This window comes from Molothrus aeneus, chromosome 3, assembly GCF_037042795.1.
Source record: "Molothrus aeneus isolate 106 chromosome 3, BPBGC_Maene_1.0, whole genome shotgun sequence".
Classification (NCBI taxonomy): Eukaryota; Metazoa; Chordata; class Aves; order Passeriformes; family Icteridae; genus Molothrus; species Molothrus aeneus.
The window spans coordinates 111,599,644-111,619,696 of NC_089648.1; the positions used below are offsets into that span (position 1 = coordinate 111,599,644).

At 41.8% G+C, this 20,053-nt stretch overlaps 1 protein-coding gene across 1 annotated transcript in view; it reads left to right on the plus strand.

Moving 5' to 3' along the window:
• The window catches only part of ELP3 (elongator acetyltransferase complex subunit 3), a 112,011-nt gene that overhangs the window by 70,157 nt on the left and 21,801 nt on the right, over window positions 1-20,053 (plus strand). The window contains exons 10-12 of the mRNA XM_066547639.1: window positions 9,325-9,518; window positions 17,597-17,687; window positions 19,435-19,500. Coding sequence (XP_066403736.1) covers window positions 9,325-9,518; window positions 17,597-17,687; window positions 19,435-19,500 — 351 coding nt within the window. The remainder of the gene's footprint in view (window positions 1-9,324; window positions 9,519-17,596; window positions 17,688-19,434; window positions 19,501-20,053) is intronic.

Below are 20,053 nucleotides of genomic sequence, written 5' to 3' on the forward strand. Positions count from 1 at the left end.
AAATCCACATGGATTTAGATCCCTTCAGGGATGGGGACTCCACCAAGGTCCACATCCCTCCAAATCCACGTGTATTTAAATCCTGGATCCATAAGCCCCCAAATCCACGTGGATGTGAAATCCCTTCAGGGTTGGGGACTCTACTATGGATCCACTCCCCCCAGATCCATGTGGATTTAAATCCTGGATCCGTGTCCCCCCAAATCCACATGGATTTAGATCCCTTCAGGGATGGGGACTCCACCATGGATCCACATCCCTCCAGATCCATGTGGATTTGAAATTTCTCCAGGGATGGGGACTCCACCAAGGTCTACATCCCCCCAGATCCACGTGGGTTTTCAATCCCTTCAGGGTTGGGGACTCCGCCACAGATCCATGTCCCCCCAAATCCACATGGATTTAAATCCTGGATCCATGAGGCTCCAAATCCACATGGATTGAAATCCCTCCAGGGATGGGGACTCCACCAAGGCCCACATCCCCCCAGATCCACGTGGATTTAAATCCTGGATCCAGGAGCCCCCAAATCCACATGGATTGAAATCCTGGATCCACGAACCCCCAAATCCACATGGGTGTGAAATCCCTCCAGAGATGGGGACTCCCCCACAGATCCATGAGCCCCCAAATCCACGTGCACTTCAGTTCCTCTCGATCCATGGGGATTCCACCATGGATCCATGAGCCCCCAAATCCCCATGGATTGAAATCCCTCCAGGGACGGGGACTCCACCAAGGTCCACATCCCCCCAGATCCATGTGGATTGAAATCCTGGATCCAGGAGCCCCCAGATCCACATGGATTGAAATCCTGGATCCACGAACCCCCAGATCCACATGGATTGAAATCCCTCCAGGGATGGGGACTCCACCAAGGCCCACATCCCCCCAGATCCACGTGGATTGAAATCCTGGATCCAGGAGCCCCCAGATCCACATGGATTGAAATCCTGGATCCATGAGGCCCCAAATCCACATGGATTTAAATCCCTCCAGGGATGGGGACTCCACCAAGGCCCACATCCCCCCAGATCCACATGGATTGAAATCCCGGATCCAGGAGCCCCCAGATCCACATGGATGTGGAATCCCTGCAGGGATGGGGACTCCACCACTGCCCAGGGCTGGAACACCCTTTCCAAGCAGGAATTAGTCCCCGTTTCCAACCTGAACCTCCCCACGTGTAGCTCGAGGCTTTTTCCCCTTTTGTGTCGCACTCCTGAAGGGAATTTTAGCAGAAACACAGGAATGGACAGGAAGCTCTTTGGGGACGGAAATAAAAACAAAACGCTACAAAACCAACCTCCCACCTTCACATAAACCCGCCAGATAAATCCTCTGCTGTTCCGTTCCGAAAACAGCGAGTCGGAGGTGACATCCTTGCGGGATCCCGGGGCCGGGTGACTTTAAAATGTTTTGATTTCCCCGATTTCAAACGTCCATTTCCAGCCCGGCAGGTGCCGTGCGCTGCCCCAGGCGCCGCGTGTTCCAAAGGCACGGCAAAGGCACCCTGGAATCCGCGTTTCTCGGTCACTGGGCCATTGTCTGCCGCGCTGAATGCAGATCCTATCGTTAGGGGCTTTTAATTAGCCCGGCATTGACGGGGGAAATGCAAATGAGGCCGGGGGAAAATGGAGGCGCGAGCTGCTGTTAATGCACGCAATTAAAGCGCTAAGTGATTGTTCCTTCCCCGCCGGGCTGCGGGTGTCACTCAAGGCAGGAGCTTTCAAGTGCTATAAATAATCCGGCTGATGGAGATAAGGGATGGAGCGTGGAGAGCTCCGATAATGCTCCTCTGACTCGCGCCGTTTGAATTTAATCAGCTCCTTTCAGGCGGGAGGAGCCCGTTCGAGGAGCGGCGTTTGAGGGGCGCAGTCCATCTCCAGTGGCTGAATTTTGAATCTCTCTGGTCATTCAAAAATAGAGCTCAGATAGTGCTCGTCTTATTCACACAATTTGAATTTAATCATCTCTTTTCAGGCGGGAGGAGCCCGTTCGAGGAGCGGGTTTGAGGGGCGCAGTCCCATCTCCACTGGTTGAATTTTCAATCTCTGTGGTCATTCAAAAATGGGTTTTTGGTGACCTTTACTCCGAGCAAATGCTGGCGTTTGAGTGAATCGCTTTCAGAAATTGCTGCTTTTATCCCCTTTTTGTGTCCTATCTCCTGCAGCAGTCGGGCACCTGGAGGGCGAGGAGATTAACGGTGGCCGGTGAATCTTGGGGGCTGTGAAATGTTCGAGTGGAATCCCGTGAAATTCGCCTTGGTTTTCTCCTTTTGGGGTTTCTTTGGTTTTTTTTGAAGCTGGTTTCTCATTCATTGCGTGCTGAGTGTGGTCAGGAAAATCCGATTAAAACCTCCAGGTGGAATCTCGGAATTTTGGCTGATGCTGAATTTGGGGATGGGGGCCCGTGAGGATCCCAAATCCTCAAACCTTTCCCTGTGGGTCAGGGGTTTTCTGATTTAAAAGGGTTTTTGCGAGAGCACAAGGAGGGGAAAATATTGAAATTGAGGGTGTTCCCTCCCGATTCCATCTCCTGCTCCCTCCTTGGAATGAGAGGATCTTGCCCAAATCCAGCTGTTCCACGATTCTGGGGTTATATTCTGATCTAACAGACACTAACTTTTGGTTTCCTGGAATCCCAATTTTCCTGGGCAACAGTTTCAATGTCACTGAAAGCTTTTGGTGAGAGTTTGGGAAAAAAAATAATTCACAGTTATTATTTACTGTGAAAAAATCCTCGGTTTTCTTTAATATCCCATAAATTGAGGAATGATGTTACAGGGAAATTATATTTTAAGGTATGGAGGAATCCATATGAACCTCCAGGTTTGTTCCAGCTGATCAGAGCTGACCTTTATTAACTTTAATTAAATTTAAATTTGAATTTTTACTTTCATTAAATTGCTGCAATAATCCCTCATGCCTTGCCCATTGGCCACGCCCCCAAATTTACATTTACCTTCAGTAAATCTTAATTATCTAAAACCTGTTAAATACCTGAGGGGAGAAAACCTCGAGGAGGATTGGTTTGGCTTTGAGGTTGGTGGTGCTTCCATTTGGAATAGTCTCAGAAATGTTCCGATATATAAAGCAATACATAATTGTGTTAATAATATAATAATAATGTTAATATTAATTATATTATTATATTATATTTTACATATTTGTCATATTATATTATATTATATTATATTATATTATATTATATTATATTATATTATATTATATTATATTATATTATATATATTATATACATTATATACATTATATACATTATATTATATTATATTATATTATATTATATTATATTATATTATATTATATTATATTATATTATTATATATAACAATATATTATCTATTATATCTACTAATAATATTATCTATTAACGTTATGAAATATTAATCTATAATATAACATTAATATAATATTGTTATATAATTAATATACTATATTAATTTTATTATTATATATTAATATTATATAATATTAGTAATATTATTAGATGACATATTACATATATAACACAATATATTGTCTATTATATCTATTAATTATATTATTATAGATTGATATTATATAATATTAATAATATCATTATATGACATATTACATATATATAACACAATATATTGCCTATTATACCTATTAATTATATTATTATATTATAACAATTATGTTAATAATGTACTAATATTCCTATAAATAAATATATAACAATAATTCCAATATAAAGATGACCTCCCTGGGTCATCTTTCGCCTCTCCCTGCGGAGCAGACGTGGATTAGCCCTGACTCAGCCTGGAGCTGATGGAAAACCTCCAGAGCTGCCATGGATGGTGGCCTCTGGAACAAATATTTTCAGGATTCAATTTGTCTTGGCAGGAAACAGCTCCGGAGGGTTTTTATCAGCCCCAGACACCTTTTAAGGTGTCTAATTAAAAAAAAAAATAAAATAAACACACAAGAAAAGGCTACAATTCCTCTTAAATCTTGGCACGTATTGGCATTTTCTACTCCCTTTGTTTCAGGGGAAACTTAATCAAAAGCAGTTTGTGAATGGGGAAAGGTTGAACCTTTAAATATTGGGATTTACAGGGAAAAGGGGCTGGGGAGGAGCCGCTCCCTTATCTCGTTTGAAATTAATTACTTGGGGAATCAGCTCGGGAGAGTTTTGAGGAATTAGCAGGGAAATCTGTGTGTTTTTAAAAGCCACTGGGGAGCAGAATTATCAGAATTATTATCATTATCATTATTATTGTTATTATTCATGCTCGGACGTCAGAGGCACAGAGGAGTGAAGGGACAGAATTCAGGGTGAGCCGGGCTTTGCTGGCTGCGTGCAAAATCCAGGAATGGTGGTGAATCATTGCTGTGAAAAACGCCACTCACTCGGCTTTAAAATGTTCAAAGTTTCACGGTAATAAAATGGTCATAAAAATAGGAATGCAATCAGAGTAATAATAATTTGGACAATTTGAATTAGGACAATATGAGACAATGGAGACAAAGAGTTACGGACGTCCGGGTACCTTTTTCTGGGCAAAATAAGCCCGAAAAAGGACACACATTAACAAAGGATTAACCCTTAAAAACGATAATCTATTGCATATTCATACACCTCATCCGTGATGCATAAATTCCATTCAAACACAGGATTCTGTCTGGTCATCCTCAGCTTCTTCCTCTGAATCCTGACAGCGCCTTCAGGTGGGAAGAAGTTCATTTCTTCTGATAATGGGGCAATAAATTCATTTTCTCTGAAAGATTCAGGTGTCCTGTGGCTGCTGTATTGCTGCAAGTCCTTTCTTTAAAAGAATTATCTTACATTTTATTCGTTAGTTTCTATTGCTTAGTTTTTATCATCACTTTCTATTTCAGTTATTAGTTTATTAGTTAATTTTATTATTTAGTTCCTACTTTAACATTTTTTAACAACCTAAAACTCTATTTACCGCACTACTTAAGAGAATGAATCCAGCATTATTTGAAGAAACAGGGCAGGAGACTTTTTCTCCTTTTGATGCTTTTATTAAAGGTGATCAGCTCAAGATGGTGAAGCCCAAGGGGTCCTCAGTCTCCTCTCCAGGGTGACGCAGAGGAGGAGGAGGAGGAGGAGGAGGAGGAAGGTGCAGCTTCGTCCCCTCCTGGGGCAGAGCTGGGGGTCCAGGCCTCGCGGGAGCCTTTTGGGCATCGCCCCCATCTCGCCTTCCCGTTCCTTCCACCTCCAGGTGTTGCTTTAAGATGATTTCCTGCTCAGGCCGAGGGGCACCGAGGGTTCCCAGCACCTCTGCAGGCTCCGCATTCCGTCCCTCACGCCCAGGCATCGCTCTGATTTCTGAATTCTGCATCGGCTCCTTGGTTTTGGGGTCTTTTCGGGAAGTCTGGCACTTCCCGTGGCATGCAGCTCCCGAAGTTGTTGTTTTGCATCTTCTGATGCCCCCTCCTCCCACGTCTCATCCCTTCCCCTCACTGTCTGGGGACAGGAGCCATTGACTGAGCCCAAGCCAGGGCCTTTACCGGCACAAAAAGAACCATTAATTTGTGATTATCATAACAAACAGGCAGCGCTGTAGCACCAACTCTGTCTGACTGGTTCTGTAACTTTTTTCCCCCACAAAAAAAATCGGCAGAGTTTTGTTTATAACGTTACTTTCTAACACAACACGTGTAATACTCATTTGAATACTTGTGAAAAGTCAGTCATAAAATACGTGCATTTTTCACAATTCCCGCTTTGGGATGATGGGGAATATTCACCCAGGCCCTGCCTGGAGTGGCCCATTGGCCCCATCCTCACCTGAACTGCTCCATCCTCCCCTGCCAGGACACTCAGCCCGCTCCCATCTCCTTCCTTCTCCTCATTTTCCATCGACCACCCACAAAAAGTGGAATTCAGCCCACTTGGGCTTGGCTGAGGACAGCCAGGATCGTTCTCCAGGCCCTTTGGGCGTTGGATTTGAAGGAATTGGATTGATCCATGAAGCCTTGGAGGTCTTGGAGAAGATCCCTGGAGGTGCCAGGGAAGGCTGGAGCAGCCTGGGATGGATGGTGGGCGGTGCTGGGGCTGGCATGGGATGAGCTGAGATCCCTTCCCACCCCAAGCACTCTGATCCCACCATTGTCCTGGCTCCAGACCTTGTTTCGTCTCCCAGGCTGTGCTGAGGGCTGAGCTGCCTGGAAAATCAGATTTTCCACCTCTTGTTTCCCTGCATGCCCCGGGCTGGATCCAGGCCTGGTTTAGGAAAAGGAAAAACCTGGATTATTGCAATTCCTGACCTTCCCATCCTGGTACTGGGTCTGGTGTGCCTTGGAGCTGAGCTGGTCCATTCTGGGGGTTTTATCCTGATTAATCCTTGCTTGGTGCCCTGCCTGGCTCCTGATTGCGCTTTTCCTTTAAATCAGTTTAATCCTTGCCTGGCTCCTGATTCCACTTTTCCTTTAAATCAGTTTAATCCTTGCCTGGCTCCTGATTTCACTTTTCCTTTAAATCACTTTAATCCTTGCCTGGCTCCTGATTTCACTTTTCCTTTAAATCACTTTATTCCTTTCTTGGCTCAGGGTGCCCTGCCTGGCTCCTGATTTCACTTTTCCTTTAAATCACTTTAATCCTTGCCTGGCTCCTGATTCCACTTTTCCTTTAAATCACTTTAATCCTTGCCTGGCTCCTGATTCCACTTTTCCTTTAAATCAGTTTAATCCTTGCCTGGCTCCTGATTTCACTTTTCCTTTAAATCAGTTTAATCCTTTCTTGGTTTCAGGGTGCCTTGCCTGGCTCCTGATTTCGCTTTTCCTTTGTTGAAATTATTTCATTGTAATTATCAATCCCAAAATTTAATCTGGGAAAAAACCCAACCTGGGTGCTCCATGTGGGATTCAGGCAGGGAAATCAGAGCCAGACTTCACCCTGCTGTTCTCAGGGCCTGCTCAGAGTGGGGAATAACACAGAAAAACAGAATAAATCTGTTTTAAACAGATTTATTAAACACAGAAAACCAGAATAAATCTGTTTTTCTCCGTTGCTATTCCAGTGCTGTGGGCCAGAGACGTTGATTGATCTCATCCCTATTGTTCTAATTCCGGGGTCTGGGACAATAAATGGTGCAATATCCATGGAATTCACCCTGGAAAATACAAGGAAAGCACAGATTTGACTCGTTCTGGTGTTGTGTGGGTCTTTCTTCCTCCTGTGGCTTCCTCTTCAAATCTAGAACAGATTTTTCATTTCTAAAAATGCCATAGACCCATAAATACTCACAGCTCAGCCTAAGCCAGGAATTCTCAGTAATTCCCATATTTCCAACCACAAAACCCCTCTGGAAATGAGTCCAACCAAAGTTCCCAACCCCAGGGAACGGTCGCTTTGCCCTTTTTCTTTTTTTTTGCCTCTTTTTGATCCAACTTGTTGGGGGAGATGATAAAGATATTATAATTAGTGTATTATTATGATATAATAATTATATAAATATATTATTATATAATTATAATATAATAATATATTATAATTCGTATAATTATATACATCTATTATATAAATTTATTTATAATATGTAGTTATAATATATAATAAATATATAAATCTATTATATAAATCTATTATAAATCTAATTATATTATATATAATTAATGTATTATAAATATGATTAATATATTTTATACATATATTTTTATGTATTATTAATATAATTATATGAATATATTGTTATGATTACATTATTATTATATAGTTCTATTATTCTGTTGTAATTATATTATTATGATATAATTATATCATATTATAAATATGATTTCCTGGCAGAAAATTTTGAGAATATGGAAACTAGAAGCGAGACTGAAATGAAAGCCAAGCTTTATATTATTTATTATTTCTATTAATAACATATTATATTAAATCTATTCTAAAAGAATATACTCTTACACTCTCATTCTCTCTCTTTTCCCCACTCTCTTTACTTCTCTCTCTTTTCCTCTCTCTTTATTTCTCTCTCTCTCTTCCCCACTCTCTTTATTTCTCTCTCTCTCTTTCCCACTCTATTTCTCTCTCTCTCTCTTTCCCACTCTCTTTATTTCTCTCTCTCTCTTTCCCACTCTCTTTTCTCCTCTTTTCTGCTCCAGCTGTGGCTGGCAGCTCCCCGCAGGTCCCTGCACTTGGCCCTTTGCAATAAACCCCAAATTCCACCCCTGCCTTCAGAGATCTCTCACCTCCATCCTTCCCTGATGGGGAAGGTGAAACGGGAAAGTTTATCAATATGATTCCCTGGCAAAAGATTTTGAGAATATAGAAACTAGAAGCGAGATTGAAATGAAAGCTTTGAGATCCCTCAGTCACTGAACATCTGGCAAACAATGGTGTGGCCACTGAAGGCGATCCCCTTTTGATGGAACAACACCCTCTGCTTGCAGACAGGCCCACGGGGCAGAGCAGACCCTGCCAGCTCGGCAGAAGGGCCCAGAGAGGAGTTTGTAGGGTTTAAAATGTAACACAGGATGGTAATGGAATGATGGTAATGTAATGATTCTTACAGGCTGTGTGTAAATGCCATAGGATTTGTATCTTGTGCTAGATTGATTAGTGAAAATTATGATATTCAACACAGAAGAAGATTTGTTGTATTGTAATGGGAGCCTCTTACCCTCTCGTCCTCTCATCCTCTTTACCTTTAGGGTTTAAAATGTAACACAGGATGGTGATGTGATGATTCTTACAGGCTGTGTGTAAATGCCATAGGATTTGTATCTTGTACTGGATTGGCTAGTGAGAATTATGATATTTAACACAGAAGATGATTTATGGTATTGGAATGGGAACCTTGATCTCTCACCCTCTTATCCTCTCATCCCCTTTACCTTTAGGGTTTAAAATGTAACACAGTGTGGTAATGTGATGATTCTTACAGGCTGTGTGTAAATGCCATAGGATTTGTATCTTGTACTGGATTGGCTAGTGAGAATTATGATATTCAACACAGAAGATTTATGGTATTGTAACGGGAGCCTTGCTCTCTCACCCTCTCATCCCCTTTACCTTTAGGGTTTAAAATGTAACACAGTGTGGTAATGCGATGATTCTTACAGGCTGTGTGTAAATGCCACAGGATTTGTGTCCTAGGTCAGGTTAGTGAGAATCAGAATGTTCAACACAGAGGCAGATTTATGGTCTTGTAACGGGAACCTCACTCTCTTACTCTCTTGCCCTCTCATCCTCGCAACAAACCCCAAATTCCACCCCTGCCTTCAGAGATCTCTCCTCTCCACCCATCCCCACCATCCCACCCCGCGGCTCTCCCACACCAACTCTTTATTTTTGTTGTTTTCCCAGGAGTTTTTTGAGAACCCGGCGTTCCGTCCCGACGGGCTGAAGCTGTACCCCACGCTGGTGATCCGCGGCACGGGGCTCTACGAGCTCTGGAAAACGGGGAGGTACCGGAGTTACCCCCCCAGCACCCTGGTGGACCTGGTGGCCCGGATCCTGGCCCTGGTGCCGCCCTGGACGCGCGTCTACCGCGTCCAGAGGTAATTCCCAGCTGGAGCCACCCCCGCGCTGCGCCGGCAGCGATTCCGGCCTCGATCCGTTCATTACAGCCCCAGATCCGACTGGGCCTTCATTATCGCCCAGGGTGCTCCGGCCTTTCCTTGGACACTGCCAGGGATTCTCTGGGAATGCCAGCCCAGCCAGGAATCCCTTCCCAAATCCCACCCCAAGCTCCCCTTTCCCAGGGAATACCCTCCATTCCCAGCTCTCCCAGCCTGGCATTGGATCCATCCCCATCCCAACACCTCTCTGGGAAGGAATTTTGGGATCAAGAGGCTTCACTGGGAACTGGGGACTCCAGGAAGGGTCTCCCTTCCCTTTTCCATCCCCAAATTCCATAAAAATCCCCCGGGATGGATCCTGAGTGTCCTGGATCCCAGAATCCCAGAATGGTTTGGGATGGGATCCATGGACCTTCAATCCCATCCCATTCCAACCTTGATCCCAGATTGCTCCAGCCTTTCCTTGGACACTGCCAGGGATTCTCTGTGAATTCCAGCCCAGCCCCTGCCACCCTCACAGGCAGGAATTCCTGTCCAAGATCCCATATAAATCTCCCTTTTCCCCGCGGGAAGCCATTCCCTGTGTCCTGTCCCTCCATCCCTTGTCCCTCTCCAGCTCTCCTGGAGCTCCTTTAGGCCCTGGAAGGGCTCCAAGATCTCCCTGGATCCTTCTCCAGGTGACCATTCCCAGCTCTCCCAGCAGCTCTGCTGACCCCCTGTGCTTCCCAGCCCCAGACGTGTCCAGAGGTAATTCCCAACTGGAGCGGTCTCCGCGCTGCTCCGGGAGGGATTCCGGCCTCGATCCGTTAATTACGGCCCCAACTGACTCGGCCTTCGTTATCTCACAGCTTTAATTGCTAATTAAGCAAAAATCGTAGAGCTGGTCCCTCTCTGTGCAGGTGGGAAAGGCCAAGCAGGTGGGATGGGGAGGTGGAAGTTGGGAAATGCGCGGAAAATTCCGGAGGCGCCGCTGACCGGGAGCAGCAGCCAGGGCTGGGAGGATCCTGAGGGATAATGGGGTGGAGCCCGTGGTGGATAATGGTGGATCCCATGGTGGATAATTAATGGGATGGATCCCGTGGTGGATAATTAATGGGGTGGATCCCATGATGGATAATGATGGATCCCATGGTGGATAATTAATGGGGTGGATCCCATGGTGGATAATTAATGGGGTGGATCCCGTGGTGGATAATGAATTGGATGGATGCCATGGTGGATAATGATGGATCCTGTGATGGATAATTAATGGGATGGATCCCGTGGTGGATAATTAATTGGATGGATGCCATGGTGGATAATGGGTGGATCCCGTGGTGGATAATTAATGGGATGGATCCCGTGATGGATAATTGATTGGCTGGATCCCGTGATGGATAACTAATTGGATGGATCCCATTATGGGTAATTAATTGGATGGATCCTGTGGTGGATAATTGGATGGATCCCATGGTGGATAATTGCATGGATCCCATGATGGATAAGGGGATGGATCTTGTGATTGATAATTAATGGGATGGATCCCATGATGGATAATGGGATGGATCTTGTGATTGATAATTAATGGGATGGATCCCATGATGGATAATTGGGTGGATCCCATGAAGCATAGTGGGATGGATCCCGTGATGGATAATTAATTGGATGGATCCCGTGATGGATAATGGGATGGATTCCTTGATGGATAGTTAATTGGGTGGATCCTGTGATGGGTAATTAATTGGATGGATCCAATGATGGATAATTAAATCCTATGATAATTAATTGGATTGATTCTGTGGTGGATGATTAATTGGGATGGATCCCATGGTGGATAATGGGATAGATTCCATGATGGATAATTAATGGGATGGATCCCATGGTGGATAATTGATTGGGATGGATCCCATGATGGATAATTAATTGGATGGGTCCAATGACGGATAATTGGGTGGATCCCATGATGGCTAATGGGATGGATCCCATAATAATATGGGATAATTAATTGGATGGATCCCATGCTGGATAATGGATGGATCCTGTGGTGGATAATTAATTGGGTGGATCCCATGACAGGTAATTAATTGGGTTGATCCCATGATGGATAATTAATGGGCTGGATTCCGTGATGGATAATTGGGTGGATTTAATGATCCTCTCCCAGGATTCCTCACCTGCCTGGACTCTTTTCCCTGATTTTTCCCTGGAATTGTGGCAGGGTGGGGATGAGCAGAGGGAATTGGCACAGGGGGAGACAGCTGAAGGCAGGAAACACCGGGAGCTTCGGAAAAAAAAAAAAAAATCAGGATTTAGGGAAAAGCGGAGCTTCGAAATTGTTAAAAAATGAATTTTTGCTCAAAATTCTGTTGATTTTCAAGGACAGGGAAAGTGAAAGGGTTGGGAAGCATCGCTGGGAAAGAGGAAGGGAGAGAGAATGGGAGATGGGATGAGAGGGAGTCCTGGGAAGTTTGAGATCCGGAATGAGAGGGAATCCAGGGAAGTTTGAGATCCAGAGAAGTTTGAAATCCAGAATGAGAGGGAATGCAGGAAAGTTGGAGATCCAGAATGAGAGGGAATCCAGGGAAGTTTGAAATCCAGAATGAAAGGGAATCCAGGGAATTTGGAGATCTGGAATGGAAGGGAATCCAAGGAAGTCTGGCATCTGGAATGAGAGGGAATTTTGGAAAATTTGACATCTGGAATGGGAGGGAATTCCAGGAAGTTTGAAATCCAGAATGAGAGGAAATCCAGAGAAGTTGGAGATCCAGAATGAGAGGGAATTCCAGGAAATTTGACATCTGGAGTGGGAGGGAATTCCAGTAAGTTTGAGATCCAGAATGACAGGAAATCCAGGGAAGTTTGAGATTTGGAAGGAGAGATGGGATGAGAGGGAATCCAGGGAAATTTGAGATCCAGAATGACAGGAAATCCAGGGTAATTTAACATCTGGAATGAGAGGGAATTCCAGGGAGTTTCAACATCTGAAATGAGAGTTGGGATGAGAGGGAATCCAGGGAAATTTGAGATCCAGAATGAGAGGGAATTTTGGGAAATTTGACATCTGGAATGAGAGGGAATCCAGGGAAGTTGGAGATCCAGAATGAGAGGGAATTCCAGGGAAGTTTGAGATCCAGAATGAGAGGGAATTTTGGGAAATTTGACATCTGGAATGGGAGGGAATTCCAGGAAGTTCAAGATCCAGAATGACAGGAAATCCAGGGTAATTTAACATCTGGAATGAGAGATGGGATGAGAGGGAATCCAGGGAAATTTGACATCTGGAATGAGAGGGAATCCAAGGAAATTTGACATCTGGAATGAGGGAATTTTGGGAAATCTGATATCTGGAATGGGAGGGAATTCCAGGAAGTTGGAGATCCAGAATGACAGGAAATCCAGGGTAATTTAACATCTGGAATGAGAGGGAATTCCAGGGAGTTTCAACATCTGGAATGAGAGATGGGATGAGAGGGAATTCCAGGGAAGTTTGAGATCCAGAATGAGAGGGAATTTTGGGAAATTTGACATCTGGAATGGGAGGGAATTCCAGGGAGTTTGAGATCCGGAATGAGAGCTGGGGTGAGAGGGAATCCTCGGAGGCGCTGAGGAGGTGGAAGAGCACGGGAGCAGCATCTCCCACCTCCAGGGGTTCTGGTTTTCCTTGGATTCCGGTGTTTTCCTGGATTTCCCTCTCACGGGAGCAGCATCTCCCACCTCCAGGGGTTCTGGTTTTCCTTGGATTCCGGTGTTTTCCTGGATTTCCCTCTCACGGGAGCAGCATCTCCCACCTCCAGGGGTTCTGTTTTTCCTTGGATTCCGGTGTTTTCCTGGATTTCCCTCTCACGGGAGCAGCATCTCCCACCTCCAGGGGTTCTGTTTTTCCTTGGATTCCGGTGTTTTCCTGGATTTCCCTCTCACGGGAGCAGCATCTCCCACCTCCAGGGGTTCTGGTTTTCCTTGGATTCCGGTGTTTTCCTGGATTTCCCTCTCACGGGAGCAGCATCTCCCACCTCCAGGGGTTCTGTTTTTCCTTGGATTCCGGTGTTTTCCTGGATTTCCCTCTCACGGGAGCAGCATCTCCCACCTCCAGGGGTTCTGGTTTTCCTTGGATTCCGGTGTTTTCCTGGATTTCCCTCTCACTCTGCGGCTGGGGAGGTGGAAAAAGGAGCAAATCCAAATCTTTCCCTGGGAACGGGGCGGAGCCGAGAGCCGGATCCAGAATTTCCCTGCAAGTCCCGATCCGAGGAAAGCCAAGGAATGGGAATATCGGGAACCATTTCCCGAATTTTGGGAGAACAGGAGGTGCAATGAACCTGGGCCTTCATTTGAATCAGGTTTAATAATTTTAATAATTGGGATTTTGGTTACAATTCCCTGGGTTTGAGCTAAAAACTCCGGTCAGGATTCTTCAGTCTCTGTTCCTGGAGGGAAAATCCACCCAGCCGGGATGGATAGGGAAAAAACCAAATTATTTTGTGGATTTATAGGGAAAAAAAACAAATAATTTATGGATTTATAGGAAAAAAAAACCAAATAATTTCTGGATTTATAGGAAAAAATCCAAATAATTTTGTGGATTTATAGGGAAAAAAACCAAATAATTTTGTGGATTTATAGGAAAAAATCAAATTATTTTGTGGATTGATAGAAAAAAAACCAAATAATTTTTGGATTTATAGAAAAAAAAATAATTTGTGGGTTTATAGGAAAAAAAAACCAAATAATTTTGTGGATTTACAGGAAAATAACAAATAATTTATGGATTTATAGGAAAAAAACCAAATAATTTTGTGGATTTATAGGAAAAAAAAAACAAATTATTTTGTGGATTTATAGGAAAAAAACCAAATAATTTTTGGATTTATAGGAAAAAGCCAAAGAATTTTGTGGATTTGTAGGAAAAAAGAAAAAAAATTGTGGATTTATAGGAAAAACCAAATAATTTTTTGGATTTATAAGAAAAAAAAATTTCTGGATTTATAGGAAAAAAACCCAAATAATTTTGTGGATTGATAGGAAAAAAGAAAAAAAAATTGTGGATTTATAGGAAAAAACCAAATCATTTGTGGATTTATAGGATAAAAGCAAATTATTTTGTGGATTTATTGGAAAATACCAAATAATTTGTGGATTTGTAGGAAAAAAAACCAAATAATTTTGTGGATTTATCGGAAAAAAACATAATTTGTGGATTGATAGGAAAAAAATGAAATAAATTTGTGGATTTATAGGAAAAAAAACCAAATGATTTTGTGGATCTATAGGAAAAAACCTAAATAATTTGTGGATTGATAGGAAAAAAAACCAAAGAATTTTGTGTATTTATAGGAAAAAAAACAAATAATTTTGTGGATTTATAGAAAAAACCAAATCATTTGTGGATTTATAGGATAAAAACAAATATTTTGTGGATTTATTGGAAAATACCAAATAATTTTGTGGATTTATTGGAAAATACTAAAAAATTTTGTGGATTTATAGGAAAAAAACCCAAATAATTTGTGGATTTATAGGAAAAAAAACAAATTATTTTGTGGATTTATAGGAAAAAAAATTTTTTGTGGATTTATAGGAAAAAAAAAACAAATAATTTTTTGGATTTATAGGAAAAAAGCAAAAATTTTTTTCCTTTTCCCAGAGAAAGCTTGGAGGGGCAGGGAATGGGATGTGGGGAATTTTGGGAAGGAATTTTTGGGAATGCCCATCCCTGGAATAATTCCAGGATGGGGCTTGGGATGGGGTTTTAGGTCCTTTCCAGCCCTTTCGTTTTTGTTCTATAAAATAAAATAAATTTGGGGTTTTTTCCCCCTTTTCCCAAGTTCAGGACTTTTTTAAATTCCTTGATTTTTTTACCCAGTTCCTGCCAAACCACGGAATTATCCAGGAAAATCCACCAGGAATTCATTCCATGGATCTGCCGGGTGGAGAGGGATGGAAAAGCAGCCTGGATTAATTCATTTATTCATTTATTCATTTATTCATTTATTCATTTATTAATCAGTTTTTGGGATATTCAGCTTTTGGGATATTCAGAAAAAAGAAGGAAAACTCAGCCAGGAACATTTGGGACCAACCTGGTGCAAACTGAATTTCTGTTCCTGATTTCCCTGGAAATCTGAGGGATTTGGGGTGAAAAGATGGAATTTGGGTGGAAATCTGAGGGATTTTGGTGGAAATCTGAGGGATTTTGGGTGAACAGATGGAATTTTAATGGAAATCTGAGGGATTTTGGTGGAAATCTGAGGAATTTTGGTGGAAATCAGGGATTTTTGTGAACACATGGAATTTTGGTTGGAAATTGAGGGATTTTGGTTGAACAGGTGGAATTCTGGTTGAAATGAGAAATTTTGGATGTACAGGTGGAATTTTGGTGGAAATCAGGGATTTTGGTGGAAATCTGGGGGATTGGGATGAACTGATGGAATTTTGGTGGAAATCTGAGGGATTTTGGTGGAAATCAGGGATTTTTGTGAACACATGGAATTTTGGGTGGAAATCTGAGGGATTTGGGCTGAACATGTGGAATTCTGGTTGAAATGAGAAATTTTGGATGAACAGATGGAATTTTGGTGGAAATCTGAGGGATTTGGTGTGGACAGGTGGAATTTTGAGGGATTTTGATGGAAATCTGAGGGATTTTGGGATGAATAGGTGGAATTTTGGTGGAAATCTGAGGGATTTTGGGCGAACAGGTGGAATTTTCGTGGAATTTTGGGTGAACAGATGGAATTCTGGGGGAAATCAGGGATTTTTGTGAACAGGTGGAATTTTGGTGGAAATCTGAGGGATTTTTGTGAACAGGTGGAATTTTAGTGGAATTTTGGTGAACAGGTGGAATTTTGGTGCAAATCAGGGATTTTGGTGGAAATATGAGGGATTTTGGGATGAACAGATGTAATTTTGGTGGAAATGAGAAATTTTGGATGAATAGGTGGAATTTTAATGGAAATCTGAGGGATTTTGGCAGAAATCTGAGGGATTTTGGGATGAATAGGTGGAATTTGGGTGGAAATCTGAGGGATTTTAATGGAAATCTGAGGGATTTTGGGTGAACAGGTGGAATTCTGGTTGAAATGATAAATTTTGGGTGAACAGGTGGAATTTTGGTGGAAATCTGAGGGATTTTGGAGGAAATCTGAGGGATTTTGGGTGAACAGGTGGGATTTTGATTGAAATGAGAAATTTTGGGTGAACAGGTGGAATTTTGGTGGAAATCTGAGGGATTTTGGTGGAAATCTGAGGGATTTTGGTGGAAATCTGAGGGATTTTGGGTGAACAGGTGGAATTTTGGTGGAATTTTGGGTGAACAGGTGGAATTTGGGTGTAAATTAGGGATTTTGGTTGAACAGGTGGAATTCTGGTGGAAATCTGAGGGATTTTGGATGAACAGGTGGAATTTTGGGTGGAAATCTGAGGAATTTTGGGATGAAAAGATGGAATTTTAGTGTAAATCTGAGGGATTTTAATGGAAATCTGAGGGATTTTGGGTGAACAGGTGGAATTTTGGGTGAACAGGTGGAATTTGGGTGTAAATCTGAGGGATTTTGGTGACCAGTGACCGTTTTAAGGGAAATACCCAAACCCCACCATGGAACTGTTGTGATTCTGGTGGATTTTCCCCGAATTTCCCAATTTCTGCTCTCCAGCAGCAGCTGATGAAGAACACATGGATGATCCCTTTTTTTTTCCCCCCAGATTCCCAATTAATTGAAGAACTGAGAGCAAAACCCCATTTTTAGGATTGTTAAAGATTTATATTCAGATTTTTTTCCTCTTAAAAAAAAATCTCTGACTTCTTCTTTGCATGTTTCTTCATTTCCCATTTTTACTTTTCCCTTCATTTTCCTCCTGCTTTCATTTGGGTTTTTTTTTTATTTGGGTTTTTTTTTATTTGGGGTTTTTTATTTGGGGTTTTTTTATTTCCAACTCAACCAAAGCCTTGAAACCAAAAAGGAATTCAGCAAATTCAGGAGTTCAGCGATTCGGGATTTTGGCCGATGGAGTTTTTTGGTGAATTCTCCGCTGATGGAGCTGTTCAAAATTTGGATTTTCCTCCTTTATTTTTATTTTTGCTGCAGGGATATCCCAATGCCTCTGGTGAGTTCCGGGGTGGAGCACGGGAACCTGAGGGAGCTCGCCCTGGCCAGGATGAAGGACCTTGGCACACAGGTAAATTTAAAATAAAAAAATAAAATTAATAATTATTTAAAATATTTGATAAATGTTTTATAAATAATTTCTATCTATCTGTAATAAAATATAATAAAATGTTTATTTGTTTTTTAAAATAATAAATAATGAAGAAAAATCCTCTCCGGTTGTGTTGAAGGAGATTTGATGGCTCCACCCAAATCAGGAGATGAAAAACCCAAAAGAACCAGATTTGGCTTAAAAAAAACCAAAAAAAAGTAGATTTGGCATTAAAAAAAAAACCAAACAGATTTGGCTTTTTAAAAAAACCCCAAAGAATCAGATTTGGTGAAAAAAAAAAATTCAGATTTGGCTTAAAAAAAACCCAAAAGGACCAAATCTGGCTTAAAAAAAATCAACCTAAAGAATCAGATTTGGCTTTAAAAAAGACACCAAAAACCAAAATAATCAAATTTGGCTTTAAAAAACAACCAAAATAATCAGATTTGGCTTTAAAAAAAACTAAAAGAACCAGATTTTGCCTTAAAAAACCCCAAAAGAACCAGATTTGGCTTAAAGAAACCCAAAAGAACCAGATTTGGCATTAAAAAAAAAAAAAAAACAAAATAACCAGATTTGGCTTTAAAAAAAAAAAACTAAAAGAATCAGATTTGGCTTAAAAAAATCCCAAAAGAACCAGATTTGGCATTAAAAAAAAATCCCAAAATAACCAGATTTGGCATTAAAAAAAAAACCCAAAACAGCCAAATTTGGCTTAAAAGGCTCTAAAAAAAAAAAAACCAAAAAAAAAAAAAAACCGAAATTAGTAAAAAGCACCTCACTGAAAAGCTGCTTTTTTTGGGAAGAATTCGGTTTTCCCTTTCCACCCCTCTCCTGAATGCACATGGAAAGTGGGAGTTGAAATCCCATTTTCTCCTTTTTTTTCCCCATTTTTCCCCCCATCCCCCCCCCATTTTTCTCCATTTTTCCTATTTTTTTCCCCTTTTTTTTCCCCATTGTTTGGACCAGAATTGGAGCCCTGAAATCAGAGGAAAAAGAGGGGAACAATTTCCTTTTGAAATTCTCTTCCTTTCTCTTTCCCTGAGGGAAGAGCTGGAGGGAAACTCTGACATCTGAGCCCCATCCCAAACCATTCCGGGATTCTGGGATCCAGGACACTCAGGATCCATCCCCGGGGATTTTTATGGAATTCGGGGATGGAAAAGGGAAGGGAGACCCTTCCTGGAGTCCCCAATTCCCAGGGAATTCCCAAAATTCCTTCCCAGAGAGGAGCTGGGATGGGGATGGATCCAACGCCAGGCTGGGAATGGAGGGAATTCCCTGGGGAGGGGAAAAATGGGATTTGGGAAGGAACTCCTGGTTTTATCCCAAAAAACCCCAAATCCATTTAAAAAAACCCCAAATCCCCAAGAAAATACAAAAATTCCCAAATCTTGCAGAAAAGGTCAATCCCCAAAAAATTCCCCAAAATCCCAAAAAAAACCCTTCAAATCTGGGAGGGATTTGGGCTGGAATTCCCAGAGAATCCCTGGCAGTGTCCAAGGAAAGGCTGGAAAATCCCGGAATTGCGGGGTGGGAATGGGATGGGATTGAAGGTCCATGGATCCCATCCCAAACCATTCCGGGATTCTGGGATCCAGGACACTCAGGATCCATCCCCAGAGGTCTGGAACCAGGGAATTTCTGGAATTTTCTGGAATTTTCTGGAATTTTCTGGAATTTTCCGTGCTCAGGGCTTTCCTTCCTTCCCCTCCTGTTTTCCCAGTGCCGCGACGTGCGGACTCGGGAGGTCGGAATTCAGGAGATCCACCACAAAGTGAGGCCCTACCAGGTAAAAATCCCAATTTTTATCGGTTCCTGAGGAAATTCATGGAGCTGTGAACCTGCCCTGGGAGTGGGGTGTATTCCATAGAAGACTCACAGCTCCCCTTTTCTCCCTGTAAAAATCGGAATTTTGGGAATTTGGGAAATCCAATGCCACCCTGTGTCTGTTGGGAGTAAGGACGAGTGAATTTAGAGCTTTTTTGGGGGAATTTCCATGGTTTTTAGGCAAACAGTGGAGATTTAAACATGGATTTAAATGTGAAAAAATGTGTAATAAAATGCATATATAAATGTAAATGTAAATGCAAATGTAACTATAAATATAACTATAAATAAATATACATTTTGTATTTCTATTATATGCATTTTATATATTATATATTTATATAACATATATATTATATGTTGTATATAATATATATGTATTATATATAATATAATTATATATATAATGTTATATTTAATATATATATAATATTACATATAGTGTTATATATAATGTATATAATGTTATATATAGTGTTATATACAATGTACGCAATATATGTGCACATAATATA